The sequence below is a fragment of the Megalops cyprinoides genome, chromosome 13 (genome assembly GCF_013368585.1).
Source record: "Megalops cyprinoides isolate fMegCyp1 chromosome 13, fMegCyp1.pri, whole genome shotgun sequence".
Classification (NCBI taxonomy): domain Eukaryota; kingdom Metazoa; phylum Chordata; class Actinopteri; order Elopiformes; family Megalopidae; genus Megalops; species Megalops cyprinoides.
This window is the reverse complement of record NC_050595.1, coordinates 13,733,393-13,758,418: the sequence shown is the minus strand read 5'-3', so window position 1 is coordinate 13,758,418 and position 25,026 is coordinate 13,733,393. Positions and strand designations below refer to the sequence as shown.

General features: G+C 38.6%; 1 protein-coding gene across 1 annotated transcript in view; it reads right to left on the bottom strand.

Moving 5' to 3' along the window:
- ano3 (anoctamin 3) overlaps nucleotides 1-24,467 on the bottom strand; it is a 65,576-nt gene extending 41,109 nt beyond the window's left edge. The window contains exons 1-2 of the mRNA XM_036543176.1: nucleotides 24,233-24,467; nucleotides 1,573-1,767 (exon numbers count right to left, since the gene is read on the bottom strand). Coding sequence (XP_036399069.1) covers nucleotides 1,573-1,767; nucleotides 24,233-24,278 — 241 coding nt within the window. The 5' untranslated portion in view covers nucleotides 24,279-24,467. The remainder of the gene's footprint in view (nucleotides 1-1,572; nucleotides 1,768-24,232) is intronic.
- Nucleotides 24,468-25,026: the final 559 nt, after the last annotated feature.

Below are 25,026 nucleotides of genomic sequence, written 5' to 3'. Positions count from 1 at the left end.
ATAGTACCTTAACTGGAAGTCTTCTAATGACTCCATACGGATTTACAGTCTCATCTAAATGCTGCCAGATTATCCCTCGTTCTCATTAGGGCAGCCTTCAAAGATGAAAAAAAAACTACAGTTTCACAATTTTAATTGAATCCCAGGTTGACGGTGAAAAAAGAAAAGCCACTAACATTTAAAGGGATACCACTGCAAGACAAATCAATGGTTGACACACTGGATCTGTTTTGGATGTCAATCACATTAATCAACATAGCACATGAGATAAAAAATGGCAGCAACAAACAAAAACAAATGTAGCTTACTTGATGTATAAATATTTCTAAAACTATCAATTTAGGTTTGTTTCTGTGCTTCATAGGCTAACACAAGCTCTGTCATTATGCTTCAAACAAGCATAAAGAAAATGTATTTTGCAAATATATTACAACATAACAACACTGTATTTATCAAAATAGGGTGTTTCAACAGTCTCCCATGTGGCTCAACTGATAAAAGTATTTGCAAGCACAAGATTGAGCACTATGGGCTGTGTTTGATCCCAGCTGTGGGGGACATCAGCAGATGAGGACCCACAGTCCATAGTGGTGGAAATTGGCTTTTTTCTGCTGAGGGATTTATTGGAGGATTTAAAGGGGTTTAGTCTGCTCAATTGCACATTAGTGACCCCTGTTGGTCAAATGGGCACCTATAGTCCTCCCGGCATAACGGTGCATATGAGGTGTCCTCCTCTAACCTTAGTCTACGCTAAGGTCAGAATGTTGTGGCTGTAATCAGTGAGTTGTGGTTGTACTGGAAAATGAACTCAAGTAAAAAAGTAAGTGACAGTCGATTAACAGACTGGTTGCATCCCTCATGTTTACAGTGTAATAGACTGAACAGTTCAATTGTGTGAAATTACAAATGACCTTGTAGCGTTTTTAACAATATGTTGTTGGTGTTAAAAAATCTGTTTATTAGCAATAACTCTAGCTTTAGCCTATTTTATTTTGACTAAAAACTTTCATTTTAACAGTATTTTAACAGTAGCACAATCATGGATTTATTGTAGGAAAACAAATGCCTCTCATCATCAAACATGAGGAGCATGGACTACAGTACCTCTTTCCCATAATCCATTTGCTACAGATTTTGTTTGCAAAAACACTTCTCCAGGAAAGGACTACTAAGCAACTACCTCTGATTCGCTCCTGTTTTACATGAGCCCTAGTATACCACACTCTCAGCATAAATGTGTCATTCAAGTGCTGTTGATATATGCTCCCCAGATGAGAGGAGAAGGTTCAGTGGATTGGAAAATGAAAGTAGTATTAATGTTGAATGGGTCAATAACTAACCTGTCCAAGGACAGTCATCAAAATATGAGGCCACACATATATGTTTCTGAAGCTTCTCAAATTGATTGACTAGCACACCACCCCCACAACCCAGAGAATTTTAAATCAATCATACAAAAATCAGAAAAAAAAACTAGAGACACATAAATATGTACTGTCATTGGCCAAGACCACACCAGGGATAATGACTTTCTCCCATGGGTCATTTAAGAGGCTAAAGATGAAACCTGACCTGTCTGGTGGGAGATGTCAGTGCAGGAAGGGCTGGCGCTGCGAGGCTTAGAAGAGGGTTCAGGGTTCAGAGGCACAGACAGGATATGGTTGAGGTTCTGTGGGTGTGTTCGACTCTGGGCCAGGCAGGGCAGACTCCGACGTGATGGCTTCAAACTCTTCTCTTTGAGGATCTCACTGATACTGGTGTGCATACCTGGGCAGATGGTGGGAAAGAGAACAGCATCACACCTCTCACAGAGACTATCATTTCAGACTATAAAGATCATGACACTGTGCTTATTATATTACATTACTGTCATTTAACAGATGCTCTTATCCACAGCAACTTACATACAGTAGGTTACAATTTTATCCATTTATCCAGCTGGATATTTACTAAGGCAATTGTGGGTTAAGTACTTTGCCTAAGGGTAAAACAGCAGTGCTCTAGCAGGGAATTGAACCAGAAACCTTTTGGTTGTGAGCCCTGCTCCCTACCACCACACAACATTGCTGTCCCACAAAAATGTGGTACAGTGTTCCATATTTAAACTGCAGTTTAGAAAAATATCAAACAGGACTCATATGCTGTATATCTCACCAAAAATGTTACAGCATTTCCCAGGGCGCAACCGATTCCTTGAGGGAGAATAGAGTGTTCTGTGTACTGGCTATCTATTGCTATTTTGGAGCTCATTTGGTGAGAAGCAGATAAAGATGGTGTTTACTAATGCACCTTTGCTTCAAAGGGAACTTCAATTGGTCTGTTGTCTTTGTACTTAGTGTCATATGTGAAAACAACTGTGGTTGGCTTTAAAGAGATAGGAAGGCTAAGTGCTTCTTTACAAAAGGGGGTTGACAATTTCAATTGGATCATGCTAATGCCACTTACAGTGCTGCCCAGTTGCTATTTACACTCTTGATTCTGGGAAGATTTCATAAAAATTGTGCACTGCAATATGACAAAAGTAAGGCACTGTATGAGTGAGGGACATCACTGACAATGGCCATTACTGAATTCAGCTTTGGTTGTGATGTGTGTGTGTAACGGGTGGGTCGGCGAGCGAGCGAGTTTCGAACCGAGGTTCTTACTGCTCGCTGCCAACCCCTTAAAGCCAGCGTCGTTGCCAGTTGAGCTAAAGGCAAATTGCCGTTAGCCTGTCGGCGACAACGCTACTTAACCAGGTCTCAGGGGGAGTGACGTAGCCGCTGCAACCACTCGGCTACCTGCTACCCGCTACCTAAGGCTTTACGCAGGACTCACACGAGCTAATCACTTCAGCTCCGCTACACTCACCCCCCTTTGACCTCCTCTGACTCCTCAGCGACCACTGGCGGCCAAGCTGTGCTTTAGCCAGTGATCCGAGTCACGGCACCAATGTAACGGGTGGGTCGGCGAGCGAGCGAGTTTCGAACCGAGGTTCTTACTGCTCGCTGCCAACCCCTTAAAGCCAGCGTCGTTGCCAGTTGAGCTAAAGGCAAATTGCCGTTAGCCTGTCGGCGACAACGCTACTTAACCAGGTCTCAGGGGGAGTGACGTAGCCGCTGCAACCACTCGGCTACCTGCTACCCGCTACCTAAGGCTTTACGCAGGACTCACACGAGCTAATCACTTCAGCTCCGCTACATGTGCACAAATTGTTGATCTGTAAAAAAGCCCACTTCCTACCTAAAAATTCAAATGGAATATTGAACCTGAAACTAGATACAGTATGTACATACATGCTAAGAAAAAGAAAGCACTCAGGTTACATTTCACTGCCTTCATAAAGATACCATGTTGGTGGGAGGTTGCTTTTATTTACATACACTGCAGCTCCTGATGTTGTCCCTTTCTTATTGCTAGTGTTGATGACGGTTATTTGCCACATTACCACAACTCATTCATTTGTAGGGGATCTCTGCACAAGGCAGTTAGGCCATGTTTAATTGATTAGAAAGGCCATGGTTATCTCTATTTTTATCCTTGTGGTTCTCAATTTGCAGTCAGGCACTTCAGCTTGGGTTCAGGCTTCACGATCTGAGGAATCCACAGGGACTGTGCATCATGCCTAAGTGCCAGAGTGAAACCGGTGAGTCAAGCTGCAGCCTCTGTCTGCTTCCAGGAAAGAGGAAAGGCACTAGTCAGTCCTCAAATTATATTAAATTGTACAATAAGTATGCTGATGATTGTGATACCACTCCCCATTTATCTGTGCAGAAGAATGGTTACTGACTCTTAATGATGCTTTAATACATGTGCACTCCAGCCCACTCCACATGTTTATATTTACGATATGTTATTTATTGCTGATTTTTAATATTGATAGTTTTCATTCCTATGTGAGAAGCTATAGCATTTAAATAAAGAGCTACAGGTTTTGAATGAGCAAGATCCTGGTTTTTTCTTACAACTGCATTGCATGTAAAGTATTTATTCCCCACGGTCTTCTTATTCACAAGGAAGCCAACTTCATTCAAGGGTCTGTTCCATAGCTTTGCAGTCCCTTCTGCATTAATGACTCTGCTGTGTCACTTTCCAAAACAGCTCCCACAAAGACTTGTAATCATACCATACCACCACCAATCGCCATTTTGTCAACTGCTTCCATCCTTCATCATCCATATTTCATCAGCGGTTTGTAATAATATCTTTTTTATTAAAATGATATGTTATATTTTAAAACTGCTGTACATGTACAAGGATTGAGCTAATATAGCTAATACATTAAGCAGTAAGGCATGACACTGAGTTTGAAATATCATAGAACACATGCACAATTGGGGTCAACAGGGCAACATGTGTGGGGTCAAAGGTCAAAACTGAGCTGTAATTTCACTGCCAGGGATATCAGTGGCTGATGTAAAGCATGATGAGATAAAGGAAATCAGCTGCTGAAACTGCTGGGACCTAGTACATTAAACTCCAAAAGGCCAGCTGTGGTTTGCATTTACAGCCAGCACATGCTACAGATTATTTAGCCAACGTTTCATATTACAAACAGATCGGCTATGCCAGAGGCAAAGATTTTTTTCCTGAATGAGGATTGTGCTCTGTAAGCATATCCTTACAAGGGAGTGTTAGGAATCCAGATAGATTCTGCTTCCTTTGATAAACATTGGATGCAAGATATTCTGAAGTGGAAGCAATCAATGAATTTGTATGGAATCAAGGCTGCCATTATGATGTTGTGGAGGGCATAATGTAAGACAGAAATGTCTGAGGTAACTTAAGACAGCAGAAAGATACTTTTTTTTTTTTTTGCAATAAATGATTTTGAACTGTCAGACCACAAAAAATACAGTTTCACCAGGACAATGCTCCTGACAAAATACATACAGATGTAGCGCTTATCTGAAACTCTTGAATCCATAGGGCACAAGTGTGAAAAGGTATGAGTTTTAAAATACAATGTCACATAATTTGTTGGTCTGGTAATACTGTTTAGCTATAGGCAAAAGTTTCAGTGCATTCCTGTGTGTGTACCTGTCTAAAATATGCTGGATAATGAATTTTTCTGTCCTACCGAAAAATTATGTTGACTCATTAAATACCGACAGTCCAGCCTGACTGCAGGTCAGCAAGTCAGCTGTAGCTTCTAGCCATTTCTAACAAACTAGATACTGTCAGTATTGCCCTGTCAGTATCAATGACAACTGGTTAGTAATGTTGAAAAATGACAAATATCAACTGAACCACTGCTTAAAATGTCAAAACAGATTTGTACGGCCAGCTAGCTGATCTGACAGGCATGTGTTTGAGGGAGTATTATAGTAAAAAACATGCTTGAAATACCATGCCAAGCAGACTGTTGTTAGTCATCATACATTATTTATACACAAACTGTACAGAATTTACAAAAATAAAAATTGCCAAAATGTTAAATGAGCATTGTGTAAACTTAGTGTCTCATTATTTGCACACCTTACCTGAAGCCAGGAATATCCTGCAATCCAAACAAACAGTAAATATTTTAATGTTGCTTTCTATATAGATGGTACTTATATACAATAATGGACTATTATTGCTGTGAGTAATATAAGAACAGATGATAATATCACCTTTATACATTTATTTATTGCTAGAGGCAAGGTGGGTGGTTGCAGGATCAAATGTTAGAAAAAGAAAAAAAAAAAAAAGCCTGTGCCCTCACATTTAAATTAATTATATGACAGCATTGTATTTTTCACAGAAATAAGAGCCCAGGCACTTTCTAAGTATTGCATTAGGAGGGGTTTATCTAAACCACAACAAGCAAATGTGTAAAACGATTATCGAGAGAACAGGATCAGCACAGGTTCATCTCATTAATGTTATGGTTTAAGAAGTCCCACCCTGATCCCGTGCAAATGCATCGTATTTGTGACAATACACTTAAGCTGTACATAAGGGACATTTTTTTTTGTTTGATGACATTCTTAGAAACTCTGCAGCAAACAAAAATAAATGTATTTTCTTCAGTATGAGTTAACAATCACAAATATCTTAATTAGACTGCTAGAAATTTTTACAAAGTTCATGTTCTATAACTGAAGGATTTTGTCAAATCACACTCACAGAATCATACATACTGACACAATTCAGAGGATAAAGTATCCAAGGCAAACATATTCAACAGTACGGTTATGCTACTTTGAATTATGCCTAGAAGGCTTGTTGGTCATTACTGGCTTATTGACAAACTTTTCAAAATCTGTGATGTCATTGTCTTAAGGTACCCAAAAATATGCATTGTTTTGTTTGTGCAGATCAGGACAATGCTATTTAAAGGTTGCCAGGCTTAGAGTAAAACGGGTCAACACGACCTAGAACTATACATTCTGCAACCTTTCATATAAGGACACCAGTGTGATGTTTCAGTCCTAACACAGCAAATAGGAGGGTCAGTCTGACCTTTTGTGTGCTTTTAAACCACAGAAAATGAAATGGGATAACGAGGAAAAAAAAACAAAAACAAAAAACAATCCATCAGCAGGGAAATAAAGATGATCACAAAGATTAATGTCCTCACTTTCCCCCAGAGGATCAGTACATCAAATGCTGTGATGAGGAACGTTCCAAGCTCACATCCCACATGTGCAACAGCATACCTATGTTCTTGTCACTACTATTACACAACTAAAGCACTGATGAGTATAGTCTCCTGTTTTGGGGTTTTCCATGATTATTTATTTATTTACTTATTTAGTCATCGAGATTCACCATTGTTTTAGTCATGGCCATTTTGTCATAGGCCCCCATAGGGCGCTACTTGCATCTATACTCTATTATTGACTTTGCATTCATTATTTAGTCATGTGTTGTAAGTCACCCTGGGTAGTAGTGTCTGTTATACAACATGGTATTACCACTGCTGAACAGCAGAATTGTGACACTCCACGACTTCTACCTTATCTCGGTTATTCAGCAACTTGGCTGGTTTCCATGTCGATTCTACCTTTCCCAGGCAGTGCTGCCAAATGCAGCATTTCCTCCCGTCTTATCATCTGCAGCACCTGGACCACAAAGCTTATCTGCACGGTATCAAAGTATTATGCTCCTATCAAGTCAACCATTCATTATGTTGCTAATGCTGTCATGTAAAGGGATTATTCGGGATGGTTTATTCCAAAACAACCAAAAGAGCTCAACAAAGTAGAAAATAAGAGACAAGACACAGATAACGTGAAACATTGACTTATTACTTAAATATTACTTAAAACATGTTGTGATTGTGATGATTGTGTTTTGATTGTTTTGTTCTATGTTACATATCATATAGGTGCTGACCAAAAATTTGCACATTCACTAATGCACCCTTTACAAGCTTGTAAGTTTCAACATATTGTGAATTGAGATCCATTCATGTGTACCTGAAAAGTGGATGGTCTACCCTTGTATGCTTGTATTCTCATATCATAAAAATGTCATATTAAATTGAACTCTCTTCACTGGACAAAATAATTAAAATGGAACACCCATTTCATCACATGTGAGAACGGTATTGCAAAGCTAAAAGAAACCATGCCGTAATACAAAGTAAATGCAAAAGCATATTTGAAATAAAGCATTTCCTGTGTTCTTTTTTGCCAAACATAAAGGTCAATTAAATTACAAAACAGCCATTTAAAATGCCAGCTCCTTTAAATGTCACAATTATTCATATGTTCATGTTATGCAGGCAGTGTTGTATAAGTATAAAATGCCAAAGAGTCACATGAAAAAGTTAACATTTGTAACACTACACAGTAGGCACTACTTGTGTTTCTCAAATGTGCTGTATATATATATATATATGTATAGTATGGGTTGAGATAACTAATGCATAAACACAGAGGGAAGCAGTGGGTTATTAGTCTGCAGCAGACGGTACCAGCAGCTCTGCTGTCTGGACTATTGTGGGAAACATTGCGGCCAGAGAATATAGACATAGTCACTGGGATGTGTAGTTACAAAGGAGGGGGATAACCAGGCAGTTATAACACGGAGTGACCTGGCTGGTTTGTAGGACCTAATGATGGATTAAAAAAAGGGGAGCTTTTTCTGACATCACCATCAGCTATCACCTGCATTTGATGCAAGTTACTTGTGAGGAGAGAGAGCCAGGAGATCGTGCAAGTAGGGGAAATCTTAATTGTTATATTGTTGTAGGCACTGAAAGTCTTGGTATTACATGTGATACACCTTTAAAATTTTACATATGCATACCCCACAATTATGCTTTAATTTTCCCTACACAAAGTAATTCTGAGAACTTTTATCTTTTTCTATCTTCTTCCACAAATTTCAGACTTAACAGACTCCTTCTTTTTTAGCATACTATAACCAATTGCCGCAAAGGCACTATTCTGATAAGATAGCAGTAACCATATCTTTGTCATGGTCTGCAAATGAAATAAATGTGTGGAATTTCTAAGCAAGGTAGAGCATGAATACTAATTATTATTGTTATTATGTTTAACAAGTTCCTTTTTCCCTCCACCCAACATTACTGATTCTGAATGTTGTTAAAATTGGATTTCTCGGCTTGCTTCAGGATTTAAAAAGCTGCCAGCTGTTTGGGTACAAATGCAATCACAGCACGTGCTTGATTGTGACTGCTGGGAAAGCCTCTTGTTGTCCTGCATTTGGCAAGAGTCCACTGCCATTGCTGAGGAAATGCACTTACGTGCTGTATAAATTGCATTTGTGCAGGCGCCCATTACTCATGCTGTCTGACCAGAGTTATTCTGAGAGGCGTAAACTTGCCATGTTGAAACCACAATCCACTAAAAGCCAATACATGCTGTATATTACTGTGTCATAAATCCAGGATAAAGGATATTCAAAGTCATAAAATCAGCCCCCTGACTTGTTGCCAAGGTTTAATTGCTTTTCAATGGGAAATCTCAGTCACTCAAATGTAAACCTAAGTACTTTGCTAGTTTGCGAGGTTCCCATTAAGTATATTGCCAAATCCTTGCAGTCTTGATAAGTGATTCTCTGTTGCACACACGTATGTGACACAACCAACCCACAGGACTTATTCTTTCATCACTGTAATAAGAGAAATTAACCATCCTCTTCACCTGTTGCTCCCCTTTCTTCATAGATTTGTGTGTGGTAGTAGTTCACAGCAGCTGACAATGTGAACCCTGCTGCAGTGTCAGCTTCAAGGACTCAGTTCAGCATACCTCAAAAGCATTTATCGGTTACCAGTTGACTTTCTTGATATGTCCTTCTACTGCAATAAGTGACTTAAATTTATATGAGAAGGTTAAATTTTTATATAGTTTAGAGGATCTAGTACCGTTCATTGAATCCCATTGGAAAAGCCAGACATCATGCACTGTGTCATTATGTAAAGCTAAAACCATTATATCTGAATCTTATATATTCAACCTAAAGACTCATTTGCTGATTTTAGTCATGTTCCACCAGGCTGACCATGCCTTATGTCCACAAGGTACTGCCTTGTTAGAAGTATATAAATATACAAGTGGTTCATCTGATGTTCAATCCAGTCTTTAATCTTGCTGTGGGTTTGTGAGCTGGCTGAGACTGGTTTATCAGGGACAGTTAATCCAGAGAGAGAGAGTCATAGAGAGAGACGCAGAAAGAATAAGTAGTGATATGGGGGAGACAGAGAGAGAGCGATAGTGGGTAAAGTTGACAGAGAGAAAGCAGCTGGAGACCCCTGGTGTCCTCCTCAGCATGGACAGTGTGGCAGGGATGCCCAAACGCTTTCCTCAGCTGTGCCCCCTGTTTTTCAATGCTAACCAAGAAGCAGGTTCATCCGTAGGGAAGATTCTGATGTAGCATCTGGATTTCCCCGCGAGCCGCTTACTGATGGAAAGGGTCTTGCCATTTGAGATTAAAGGGTTTGCGTGTGTATGGCACAGACAGTGCAGACGGACGGGGGGTTGGCGTGTGGGGTGGGATGGTGATGGTGGTGTTTTTTTTTTTGTTTTAATCCAGTGGATGGACTTCAGAAAAGCTTCAGAGAGCTGCTGCTGACTGTCTCAGTGCCACACATGAGGAAAGCAAGCCTGTGCAATAAGGCATGGGAAATTATGCAAAAAGAACCTGCTATTTTGGAACCCCTGCTGATGAAGAAGGCCAATGGGAGATCACGATTATCCAGCTTTTATCCCTTTCATTATCTAATGCACTGATTTGCAGTGACCACGCTCTACAGGACAATGTGCCTGAGAGCACACAGAGTTCAGTTAAAAAAAAAAAAGTAATTGCACATTTTATTTTCGAGTTGATTACTCAGAGTAATGGGATTACCTTCATGCACGTGCTGTTTTTTTCACTCCCTCCATCTGTACAATGACTGATGTATTAAATATTTTGACGGTGTAGATGAGGTCTCATATACAGTAAGATATTTGAATTAGTGAAACCAATAAATCTCTCCTAAACTAGTCATATACACTTTTTCATACAAATGATAAAACATGAACTAGAGCTACATCTGTTCATTAAACGCAATTGCAAGTTTGCTGCCTGCTTTGGCATATAGACCATTGTGGGAAATACTACAGGTACTGGTACAAGTTTATGTAACAGCAGGGCCAAAACATTTTAAGGTTTTGCTAGAACAGCCATCGTGGGCACTTAGGTCTTCTGCATGTGCAGACGCCTCCTGCCTGAACTGGTTGCACAGTTAGCAGAAGGCTATATCTACCCTGGCAAGCAACTGTAAGTTTCACTCCCAGTTCATTCGCGCTTCATCTTCTGCATCATCTGAACTTCCTTCCTTTTACATTATGTCTAGCCACTGATATCTAGTGTGCTGGGACCACTGGACATTAGCTAGACTGTCATTTATGGTAATACTCTGCTCTTTCTGAATCACTGACACATTGGACATTTAAAGTGCAATCTGTATTCTGATTTATTATCCAAAACTGCAACAATCCATTGGGTGTTTACATTAGCACCACTATCATTTTCCTTCGCTACTCATCTCATTTCTTGTATTTGCTGCTGGAGACAGTTTTTGTGAGCTCACTCACATTAAAATGGAACCTCATACATTCTCCACTGATACAACCAAGCTAATTTTCGACTGGTGTGACAGGTGTGACAGGTGTTCCATTTTCCATCATGTCAGTCATTTATTCTCATTTATATTATTATTTCATTATTTATTTTTATTGCATTTCTTTTAAAATTGTGGTTATTCCTTTCAAATTATGTTCCTAAATACATGTAAGTTTTTTTCAACAAGCAGCATTTTATCAATGCGGGAATGCTACATTGTGCATCCCCAAGATATTCAGCTTTGTTTTTTTTATTGCTAACAGAAGGCTGAAAAGCAAAAAGCAATTATTAGAGGCCAGATATGGCTTATTTTTATCAGAGTCTAATACTAGTTGATATATTTGTCCTTGGCCTGCTGTTCTCTAAAACATCAGTATCAGCTCTGACAAACTGATATCAGCTGATCTTTAATGTGAAAGTGGCCTGAAATCACTCCATAAATCTACAATCTAGGACACTGCTTTAACAAACTGTTTCAGCATCCACACAATTCAATGTAAGCCTCCAATGGGACCTTAAACCCCATCAAAAGTATTCATCTTTGATAGCTGGCACGCTACATTTAAAACTGACATCCCACAGCGATGTCGACACCCATTGCCCACAGCAATTCAGAATTCCTGACTTCAGCTTTCAGGTTGATTTACTTCCCCTTTCAGGCAATTGGTGTAAGAACAGCAATACTTGCTTCAGAAAGCAGACATTTTATTACTGGATTATATGCAAGATGGGAAATAAAGTGATTAGAATCACAGTTTTAAGTGGCTGCACACTACACTGTGGAGATAATTTATTTACTGAATGCAGAGAGTCATCTAGGTTTTAAAAAGAATCTGAGGACTTACAGTGACCATTTCTGTCAGCCACCTTCTACTTTTGCCTACAAAAACAGCTCAGCTCTCAAGCAGAGTCTCATTTGTGCCATGAAAATAGGGCAGGCGTATCTCAGGGGAGGGATGGGGGTGGGGCTGCACGCCTTTAATGTCTTAAAACATGGTGACTTTCTCTCTCTGTCCCATTGGAATTGGAAAGTGTGAGATAAATGATGACTATAAATATGGTTGTTAGTAAGGAGAAAAGAATTAAGTCTTTCTTGAAAGAACACTGACGAGCCCACACTTGGTGAAAATGACAAAATATTAGCTAATAATAGTAGCTTCATATCATTAACTGGAAGTTTAGTAACTGACAATAAGTGACAATACATTTAATTAAGAACATTTAGTCTTTCGTTTTCAGAAGCTGTTAGCAGTTGCCATTTCTGAGCACGCTTTAAACAACCAACACTGACACAAGTGTAAAAGTGTTAAATTGGTCCAACTGAGATTTTTAGTTCACATAAATGAAAACAGACAATGTTTCCATTTGAGTATCTTAATGTACTTTTTAAGTCTTAACTGGAGAATGAGAGGAAACAGAAGCTGAATTTAAAATGATCCCAAGTTGAGTATCACAACAGCAATCAGGTGTGCAACAAGCTGTCAGGATTCTTGGTGCATCACACTACTCCTAACCCAGTAAGTCCAAATGGGACTGATTATCCCAATGGCATTTGATTATCAGACTCCATGTTAGTTGTATGTTATTTTGGGATTGATGCAATATTTGTATGTTATACTGATAAAGGCCCAACAGTCACAAACTATCTATACAAACTCTTTAGCTCACTGAAGTTTTATTCTTTTGAGCCTCACCATTTTGTAACATACTTTTCGGTCCAATGACAAACTGAAACATTTGTTTCTCTGGTAAGTGGTTGCTCCATCTGTTTGAAACAGTAATAACTACCTGTCTTAAAAAGAGACAACAGTAAAATGTACTGTTATATTAACATCAAAACCACTCATCTCTAAAAAGCCTGTTCTTTAAAAAATAGCAGACTGTATAGCCAGAAATATCTAGGTTTACTCAATCTCAGTTTACTCAGTTCCTGGAGGACCACAATCCATTAGATATTCCAGCTCTCTTTACACCACTAAAATGCTCAGAAGTGGTGAGGGAAACTTAATTGGTTCAATCAAGATAATCATTTTAAAATCAGCTGGTTAAGTGCCTGGCTGGAGGGAGGGCCAGCAGACACAGTGGCTCTTCTGAAACTGGTATGTTATAGTACTTAATATACTGACAGGGCCAGGTGAACCCATCTACATAATTGTACTTGCTTAAACTTACCTGCAATTAAAGATGTTTTTGGGTTAACTGAAACTGATTTTCGCATATTTTATTTAACAACGTGATCATTTTTACTGTTTGTTTTCTTTTGTCACAGATGCTTAAAATCACATGTTGTGAAAGGGAAATTCTGTAACCCCTACCTTAAATGATCCAAAACTTTACATGTCGGTCCAGACATGTCAAAAAAAAAAAAAAAAAAAAACCTTTTACACAGATAGTGATGCAGACATTTGGGGAGTAACAAGAAGCATATGTTTGTGGTTTATTTTTCTTCACTTGTTAAGTGTAAATACCTTGATTGTTTGCATCTGTTACATCGTAATTTCACTTCAGTTTGCTGTGATCTCTGTTCTACCTTAAAGAGGGGTATGCTCTAGGATAACCTATTCACCCAAAGCATAACTATCCCCTTCATTAGGTGTCAAAGTGACAGCATACCTTAAATTTGCAAGCAGTTCTGCAAATTTTCTGCTCATGCTAAATTAATATTTTTCCTGTGTTTTTTCATCATCTCAAGAGTACATTTTGTCATAGTAAGATCCTTTTGTTCACAGACTAGTACAGTTTTTGTTTTCTGGTCTAATCATTATACTTAACTCTCTTAAAATACAAATTAAAGGCTGCCAAAGTAATACTGGTCCACTCTATTAAGACTGTGTGGGGGCTCCAGTTATTGTTATCGTATAGTCATAAAGTTATTTCCTCCAGCCGTACCTGAATTCCCTACCTCAATATCTCTCAGCCTGTTCAGTGTCACTCAGCCAGGGGGAGGCCACATGGAATGTGACCATTCAAAATTTTTATGCTAATTTATTGCCAAACATTTGTGAATGTCTGGTGATTTCTGGCAGGAAACCGATGTGTAAGAGGATATGTCTGGATGCTTGTTATCGTTATTTTCAAAATGGAATTCAGAATTTTTATTCCATGCCTTGTTTTGTACTCTACAGCTGTGCTGCCAAAGTTTGACCTATAGTACAATTACATCTTGACTAACAATTAGGTAGCATATGTAGCTCGCGAATAAATGCATTAACAAGCTCAAGACCAAAAAACCAGAACCCATACGCCTTTTTACAATATGTAACCAAGAGGGTGAAATCCACCTTCCTTCTCCTTAGTCACTCTGCTGTAATCCTCCATACACAATCATTGGATTCACTCATGAATGTTTAAACATTACATTTTTTTCAGGTCCCACTGAGAAGAAACTGTCTAATGTATCTGTGCAAGTGTGTATGCCTCTTCACCTCAGAGAGAAGCACTAACAGAGACAGCAATACCACCAACCCTCTTTCAGTAACCAAGTGAAGCCCAAAAAAGATTTGTATCTGGTTTGAGTAGTGAGGGCTGGGGAGATGCAATTGATCAAAAAAAAATTGAGAACCACTGGCTTTCACTGACAGTGAGTATGTCTGCAACACAAATTGTCAGCAAAACACTAGAGCCCCCAAATGCTTCAATGAAAAAAAAAAACAAAAACATGGCATTGTTTCAGGACACTGTTTCTAAATCACTGAAAGCAGCTGCAAACAGATTATGTAAGCATAAGTCCATCCCTGTTTCATAATTGCACTGCCTTCCTGAGCTGCGTGATCCTCAGAGGAGGGAGAAATTGCATGCGGTGATTGGAGCCATCCATCATGTCCCGTCAATGTTTGGGCTGCAGGTTGGGGGTGGGTGGGGAGCTGGTGGGTGGAAATGTCAGGCCCTGCATAGTACCTTGGTTAGTGCATGCTGCTTTTCTCTGCTTTCTAAGCTGCCTGTTTCCTGTAGCCCATACCACAATCTGTCAAAGTGATTACTTTTTGGTTCTCAAGTTTTTTTTAAAAAAAAGGAAAAATAAGCCAGACTCCTTTTCATTTGATTGAAAGGGATACTATTTAAATTAGATTTGTTGTCACATTTCAGCAACTAAAAAGCACATCAATTCACGTGATGGGACCTGATTTTCAACACGGCATGCAAACAGAAGTCTGAAGGGTGTTTGATAATGCCAGAAAACAAATGAAACAAACAAACTAAAATAACATGCACACAATTGCCTCGGAGAGCCAAAAAATGTGAGAAACTGCAGAGTGACACAGACCGGTTGTTCTCACAAGACGCCTGAGTTCGGAGGGAACCTCACAGGGATCCTTGACACCTCACAAACACAACAGAATGAGGGAGGTGTTTGACTTTGTTTGCAAGTCATTATTTGTCATGCTTGTAATTCTAGCTTCACTTTCAGTCCAGACCTTAAATGTGTGCTCAGCATTGATTGTTCTATTTCCCGCTGTCCAGAGATACTCACACATAAATAAATGATTTTGTGTCTGTGTATGTGTGTGTGTGTGTGTGTGTGCACATGAATGCATGTATCTGTGCATGCAAAAGAGAATACACCCCAGAAGAGGTAAGGAAACTGTTAATGTAAGCTCATACATAGACATGAATTCACAAAAGAGAAGCTTACTATGATGCATTTTATCAGCGAAAATTCAGTGTCTGGACTCAGATATGGTCAACACATAAGCCCTACTGTCAGCCAGGTCTAGGGAGAGAACCTAACCTTATACATGATTGTCAAAGTGCGTCTTCACTACTGTATTCTGAAATCCATATATAAAACTACATTTTATCTACTCCAAATCGGACAAAACATCTTGCATACCATACAAAGAAAACTCCCCACCAGGGAGCCATGAGGCCATATGGCCATGAGACCTTGGACCCAGATCAATATTTCCTCCACTGCTAACAGTGATAAAAAGCTTCATACATTTCTCTAATGTAAAACGCAGCACCACAAGAGACGTTGATTTCCTTTTTAACGTTGAGCAATGATTTCACAGGTGCTGCAAATCAGAGTAGAAGTTAGTCATTTTATTCTCAGTTTAATCAGACGGGCCGGTAGCAGTGCAGGCCACACTGCTTTTGAATCTTCTTGACTCCCATAAGTAATTACCTACTTAAATCAGCAATGGGGCTGGTGTTGTGCTCATTTTAATGGCTAAGGTCAAACCTTAGCAGCAGTGATATCTTGCCACGTGATAAATTATTTGACCCTCTAATTCTCCATGGAGCCTGATAATAATGTCATATTGCTGTATTGCATTTTCTTTCTCTGCTTTTTTTTTCTGAATGGGTTTATACAATAGAAATGACGTCTGCTCATTGTACATCTTCTCATTGAGGTGAAGGAGTCTCTATGACAACAGTGTTTTCTTTTTTCCCCAGCACTGAGTTTTAGATTGCATTCCAAGTGTCTGTGCCTTTAGCAATGCGACTAAACTTGCACTTGAATATTACAATGAATATTTGAAATATTTTGAAATATGTACTCTTCCCCCTTGTCATTTTCTCAAAAAGTAGGAAACAGATCAGAGACGCAAATATCAGAAACAAGAATCTCCTGTTGTGGAGTTCAACACAGGTAACCACCTGATCCTGCTGTCAACCTTGGTTGTCTTGAGAGTTTTCTGTATGACCATTATCAACTTCTACTCCTCAAATGATTTCTACCAGATCACCTGGAGAGGCTCAATCTCAACTCTTCAACCAGGAGTTACCCAAGGGATCAGCACTTGACCCATTTATCTTCACTCCCTGAGATAAATCAGTTCTGTTATTTCAGGTTATTTTAGGTTTCACTGTTATACTGGCTGATGTCACACAGCCCTTCTGCTCCTTCTCCACCTTTGCTTCATGCTTCACAGAGATCTGATCCTGAATGAAGCTCTGTGTCTCCTTCTCTTAGCTACCAGCTGAACCCTGACCTCTCCGTGACCTTGGATAGTTCTACACCTAACCCTTCTGGACTGCAGAGAACATTATTCTGGGCAAGTAAGGCACTCCTGGAGAGAGAGCATTGCTTAATGGACCCAGTGAGGATCTTACAGGATCCTCAACAATATTAGAATAATCTGTTTGTTTCTCACCACCCACTCACTCTGGTACTTGGTCAAAGCCCTATTAATGTCACATTTGGGTTACTCATTGCTGGCTGTCTTTCTTGCCTTTAACAATAAACTGCTTCAACTACGAATGCTAATATGTGGACAACCATTTGTTTGCTTTTAATGGCTGTCTAGCAAGGTAACACTTGAAAAACGTCTTCAGAAAGTTTGTTTCATTCTAGGCTTAATCAAAGTTACAAGCTCTGTCTCACAAGAAACAAATAAAATCACCATCTTTGAATGTCAAGACTGCTATCCAAAAACATTTCATTTCTATTCATCAGGAGAGAGTCAGTCCTATTCTAACACTGTTTAAATATAATGTTAAATTATTATGTGTGAAAATAGCTCAGAATTTGAATAGAACTGGAAATGTCACACAATTTAGCCCAGATGCCAGATGACATACAAGGCGAAAGAAAGCTGCTCTCTGATGATGATAAATGGAGGGTTCTTCCCATGCCTTTTCAAATTATCCAAAGAGATGCAGCTGAGGGCATCCCAAAGTTTACACTGTGTAAGATTCTAAAAAAATAAGAGTGTCATGAAGAATAGAGACAGAAATCAAATGCAAACTACCAAGTCACCTATATAACTGAGGTGGTGCCAACCATTGGGACAGTGACCGTGTATATTTTTTGTTTTACCAATAACTGTATAAAAATGCTGTACATGTAAAAATGTGTTATTGCCTGCTTGAAGGATTTAGCTCAATTTAGCTTTAAGGACATTTACAAACAAATCAGAAGTTTGTACGTAAGAACAGTCATTCAAAATGAACATCCATTTTATCCAGTCATTCGTAAGTCTGCTTTACAGAATCAAAAAACGTCCAGGATGAATGTGATTTTTGTGAATGGACTGGGCTGCATAAACATTAATTAAAAATAATTATCATTTAAGTGATTCCATAATTCATATACATATACAAGACATTAACAAATAAATGTCTTGATAAATATTTCATTACTGAAAGTATATTTGACATGCAGTGAATTTTCATTGGAAAGATAACTGGATTATCATAATCAGCTGTAAAGTAAAATTCAGCCTTGAAAGATGATTGTGGCAAATGGTCTCAAAGTCCAAAATGCACCACCTCAGCCCCTGAAACATTGTAACACCATACCATAAAGCCCTTTGAAAGAGCCTTGTTACTGTGTATATATAAGGTAACATTGCTTTGTTATAATTTTAACACCATGCATGCATTTAAAAAGCAGTTACTGTTGTATGATCATAGCTTTATTACACTGTTTTTGTATGATTCTTGATCAATGATATGACACTTATTCTGTACCTATGCTTCTCCTCTGTTTTTCTTGTGACATGAACTTGAACAGGAGCATAATAAAAAAATACTAGAAATAGTATATCTGTAATATCTTCTATAGTATAATATCTCAAATATCGTTACATCTCTGCAGCAGTGCATGTTTTTGGTTGAGAATAAACTTTTATGTGCATAAATACTTCATAATAAAGAAAGTTGAAATAAGAAATAACTACGTATTTTATGAATAGCCTCCATTATTTCACAATAAACAATATACATGTATAATAACTGAATCTCAACAGAGAATGCAATTTCTCTCTACTCTACAGCCTCAAAATTGTATGTGAGTCAACAGTGCTGTTTCATTCATAAATAACAACAAACATACCTATAGGAAGCCACATACAATTAGGACTATTAGTGTCCATGACAGTATCCTGTGAATTCAAAGATTACAGGTATGTAAAATAAATGTCCATCATATTTTCAGGCATACGTAATTTGACATTGTTGCCATGGGATAGTTGCCTTATTTCATTGTTCAGTAGTGTAACCATGAGAATTTATGACATAGATTCTCTATTCTCACTAGATGTGACAAGTTCCTAACATAATTTTTCGTATTACATTATAGTCCAACATACCAGCTTCTTTTTGAGAATTGAGAAAACACAAAGGACCTTCTGTCTGGGACTTAGGATGGCTTCTTTTATTATCACCATTACTTATTTCTCCTTCTAATGTACATATCTAGAATGACCTACGTAGATGACCCTCATCTGGACACTGGCCCATGTGCCTGCTCAATTCTGAGTTTTGATCGGGTATCTTCCTCATTTAATGTTATTCATCATGTTTTATCAGGAGCCATCCTCTGAGGACTTAAACTAAGCTAACCTATACTACTTCAAATTCTATCTACTTAACTGATTCAATGTATTGAGACTGAATTTGCATGATATGTTTAATTAACAACTGTTTGCTTTCAATTGATTCAATGAACCTATTATAAACAAAATGGACTCATATTTACTCAAACACAGTCCTGCAGGACCACCATGTCTTGCAGTAGGTATTAGTTTTAATAAAGCCCTTAACCCCTTGATTCAACAAATCATGACATAACAGAATGGCTTAACTGAATCACTTTAACCTGTCAAACCTCCTGAGATGAAGCCTTCTGGGACCAGGCTTGGAAAAGGGGACATAGTGCAAGAGGGTTCAGTTAACTTGGACATCTCCCATCTAATCTCTGTCATTGACTGCTGTGAAGGTCATTGGTGCATGGTCATCTGTCCGTAACACACCGCTTAGCAACCCAGCTGTGAGCAAGCCTTTGGAACAGATTGCATGTTAACTGAGGTTTTCAGGGTTCGGGTCAATAATACACAATTCTGGCAGAAGCTTGCTTATTGCATCACATAAGGAGATTATCCAGCTGTCTCTCGCTCTCCATCTCTTTCAGCACTACTCTCTCTAAGACTACCTGCTTTTGCTCCTGATTACGTGTGATTTCAGTGCGACAAGCACTCATCTCCCATCATACAAGAGATTTCCGAAAAGCCTTCTCCTCGGTCAGTGCGCTCAAGATTAAAGTGCCCCCAAAAATACCGATGCCTTCAGAATAGCACCACATGGAACATAACCATCCCAGTGTTAATTGAATTTTTTGTTCTGGATGAATTCAGTCATAAACAAAGACACAGGCCCAGCTGTACTTCTCGCCTGGCTATGAGCCTGCAGTAGAAAACTCCTGCAGGCTGACAGCACAAACAGAAACTATCCAGCAAAAGCTTGCAGGCCTAGGCAAAGCTTTGAATAAACAGACATCCAACTGTAACCAACAAAAAAGGGCATAGAGTGTAGCAAGGCATGCCAAATGTTTGCACTGATGTAGCACTGCAGAAAAAAGGAAGGTTAAGAATTGTGGACTGAAAGCTGTCTCAAGAATGTTCCCCATACAGCATCTTCAGGGAAGAGAAACCTTTCAAGACCACTATGGCCTCTGGCATACTAGGATGAGTGCTCCTTAAAAAGGTGTCAGAAAAAACCCTTAAAAAGCTTCATTCAATGATAAATACGGTAGGATAACCTAAATACACATTTAAAACAACAGTGATTACTCCTACTGAATTGTATGAACATTGCATGAAAACCTTTTTAATCGTCCTTCATCTGGCATCTAAATCCCATTAAGTAATCTCCATTTTCCTTGCATTCCTTTCTATTCCATAATTTATTCAACAGCTATAGGATCACTGTTGGTATTTTTTTGAGGGACTAAGTGTTGGCTGATGGTTAAGATGTCAATACAAAAAAAAAAAAAATAATACAGTCTGACTATTTGAATACACAGGGCAAGCAAAGGGCAGAGCCCTGCAATGCTCAAGTAGAGACAGCTCCTTGGCTGTGGGTTAGTCCAACCTTCTTCACATAAGGTTAAAAAATAAGAACATATTAATCAACATAATCATATATGCTTACCAATCAAGTGATTTCTCAGAGAGACATAAAGGCACTTGTAATGCTGAGGACACGTCAGATGCAAACAATGCATAATATATTTTAATTACTGTACATTTTTGTCACAATAAGTGGGGTAGTGTGATGCAAGTTAATGTTGCTCTTAAGATTCATTGCATGATACCATGAAAGCACCATATATTATGATTCATTTATGGATTATTTTTAGGATCTATTTTCAGTCTAGTATGAGGTAGTTATACTGAATTGCTCATGAGGATAATTGCGAGGCATTTTATCTGAAGCATTTTTCCTGTCAATGCCTATTGACTGCAATAATGTCTGCTCTGTCATTATGTTGTTTTTGTTCTTGTTTTTGCTGTGATATATTTAATATACCATGACCTTCATTACTGGGATTAAACACAAAATGCAGAGCAGGCCCATGTCCATGCAGCCACACAAATACAAATAAGCATTGAGAATGTATCTGATTTGTACCTATCAATCTGCCTTTCACCCCATCCATTACCCAGCTGATGCACAAATCTATCATACCATCTGTCTGATTACATAAGCAGACAGGTGGCTGGCATGCAACCGTGGGAGTGTCGCATGTTCAAAGATTCCCGTGGCCCATTATCAGATTCACACTGCACGGAAGAGCACGTCACCTCAGCTGTCTCAACACTGCACTCTGGAGCGGATGTCAGCGCGGGGGCAACCTTCACACCACCGTTCTGTCACCCCTCCAGCTCATCAATCTGTATTACAGGAGACCTTTCCAAACATCCTGTTTGTAAAACAGCCAAAATATCCGGTTATTGTGGCTGTTAACGTGGCAAGTGATGACCTAGTGAGACGTTGACAGCTTTCCAGCGATGAAATGTGGGCGGTAACATTGCAGTCTGCATCTCAAAAGTCATCACAATTGCAAACCTGCTCCACTTCATCAAAAATAGATCTATCCTACATCATACAGTCTAATCTGTCCATAAATTTCACTCCAGATACTCTGTATCAAGAATGACAGGAATTTAAATGGTCCATCTGATCAGATTATGCATACAAAAAAGCTAGAATCATTCTACAGTATGATTTACTAAACTGTGAAATAAAAGAACACTAACCTAACATCTACATGCTATGGTATGCCAACAACAATCTCTAGTTACCTGTATAATGTGGTATACATTAAAAACCTCAATATTCACCACTTAACTATGTTTTCTTTAATAGTCGTATACAGCTTTGGAATTTGACAAAAGCAGAATTGTGTCAGTTGTGTACAGTAAGTAGCTGTCCGATATCTCAGTAGTCCGATATCTCTTATCTTGTCATTCTTATTTGATTTTATCAATTTTTTGTGAAATATTCCATATTTTTGTTTCTTCATAATTTCAAATTAGTTTTATTTGGAACGTGACTTGTATTATCTGTTGTTTGTCATTGCTGGTTTTGTTATTTGTTTTATCACATTTTGTCATTCAGAATTCCTGAATCGCTGCATCACTGAGTAAGTCCTTGTTAACAACTGTTTTGTTTCACTCACATCTCCATATATTTGACAGTAATTTTCTAATGTTCTTATAGCAGCCAATTATATAAATTCCCTATAATGATTATGGTGACATTGTGAGGAAATTAGCAGTGCAAGGTTATAATGGATTAACCAACAAGCATAATGTTCACTCTTGCATCTTAATTACATTGCAGAATAAACACATTCAGTATTTACATTAATCTTCATTAATGTAACCTGCAAGTGATGCTGTATATCTATCACTCAGATGGTGCACTCATTACTGTACTGAGCTCAAAAGCCTGCATTTTACTGATAGGAGTCAGATCTGAACAGATATGGGCATCAGAGGCATAAATTAAATCCACATTAGGGTAGCACTAATGTTCTTTGGAGAGCTAGGAATACATTGGAGAATCAATAAAAGCCATAGAAAGCTGTCTGGTGAAAGCAGCTTAATGCTCCTGTAAATATTCTTTATCGTGCTTGCTCCTTGCAGTGCTTAGTGTTGGCATGTCATCACAGGCATGGCTGTAATTGGATAAAGAAGGTGATATTTCACCTCCATTTTAAGGTTTTTGAAAGGAAACAGCTCAGCTCTATTTTGACCAAATATGACAGCTGGGAAAAAGAGAGGCACCTGAGCTGACCAAAAGAATAGCTGCTGAGTGTCGCTATTTCTCTCCGAAAAACTAAATACAGATTGCACCCAAATTTCTTCCTTAGGCAGGGTAATCACACAAACGCATTCAATTTTAACTTCCAGAAAGTTTCTCATCCAGGATGGCACATATGGTTTGTGTCCCTCAAAACATTATTATTATTTTTTTTTTTTTTATTGTTTATTCTTTTAATTTATTTTTTTTTTCTTATAAAATCTGATTGCTGGATGACTAAAAATAGAAAGGTGGCAACTTCACATGATTGTTCTTGGTCTCCACAAATTTGTGATAGTAGCCACATGCAAACTAATTACATCACTAGTGATTCTCATTAAATTACAGAGAAGGTGATGCATTTTTACTTCCAAGGTCACAATGTTGCACATGGCTATTTATAATCTCAAGGATATTTTAAAATAATCTGTCTATAAATTAACCCCAGAACTGCATATGAACTCCAGTGTACTTACTGTAAATGCCATTTAAATGCCTTATTGTCTAATACTGTCACAAATGTTTATTACAATGTTTCTATGTTATGGAGCAATTAGTTTATTAGTATGAAATCTGCAGGAAGTTAAGGGTTATTTTAAGACAATAGGAATAGCTGTATATGCCAAAGAGTCATCATTTCCCTCATTATCACGTAATGATTGTAAATTGCTCATATATTGCTTCCTAGCCGTTAAAAACACTTTGAGGATAAAATATACATATCATAATCTGCGGGTTTCTGACCAGCGGAACTATGTGCTCTAATCTTCCACACACAGTATGTGGGAATAAGCCATACACTGACTGCTGTACATTTAATTCATTACGTGACAGCAGTGGAAGAATAACTCGTAATGTAACTTAAATCATGGTGGTACCATTTCTAATTATATACACCTAAATATCAATTAGGCTACCGTTGCACGACTGTAAAATGTGATTCCAAAAAAGTGCGGTTGAATACACGGTAAAACTGAACTCTGCGTCATAGTTGTGAAGCAACCCTGTGCGACTAACACCACGAGCTCATAAGAGTGCACTTTGATTCGTAAAAACTATGTTCGGACTAGCGACCTTTGCAATGCATTAACCAGTTTAACTGGATATTCGTTAAAGACAGAAACGATCAAGCAAGCCACCGAATCGAAGTACCTACCCTTTTGCTGTTTGAAGGACTGGATAGACGCGGAGTGGTGAACCATTGTGTCGTCTGATTGATTTCCCCCGTAAGAAATAATCCTAATTCACCAAACCAAGTCTGCCGAAGACATTGGATTCTATGATACAATCGCGTAGGTGTTCTTGCAGCGTCCTAACATACTGTATGCAGCGCTTTCTGTAGCGATGCGCAGTCCCGACACCTGCTTCAGCTCAGCAAGCTCCTCCATCCATGGCTGTTGTCATGGCAACGTACTGTAAAGGAGGTCCTGCGCTGAAACTCGCCACCCCTGTGACCACGACAGAGATAAAATAGTCTCTTCATAAATTGCATTCGCGTGTTGTTAAAAACAGTGTAAAACCCTAAATATTGAAGTCGAATAGCGTTCGTTTTCACCAGTAAGACTGCAACAAACTGTCATATATTTCATCCTTGACTAGAGACGCATCAAAACGAGTATAGGTAATACTATTCCTGGCTCTGTAGCAGGTAATTTTCTCCGCTCCTGTCTTTACATATAACAACTGTGTACAGGGTGCAGGGACAGGATACATTTTATATCGGCGTTACAATGCGAAGCGTGATGATTTCATCATTTTTTCCCCACAAGCTTTCGATATGCTTACTGCAATTCTAAAAATTTAATTGTTTGGGAAGTAGAAGCTGTATTAGACAGCTGTTTTCATTTTTTACTTTGAATTCAAAGTTCTCAACAGAGCACTGCTTACAGGAAATGTACTGCATTTCAAAGCTTGGAGGCTAGTTTAAACGTGAAACATAGTTTAATCATA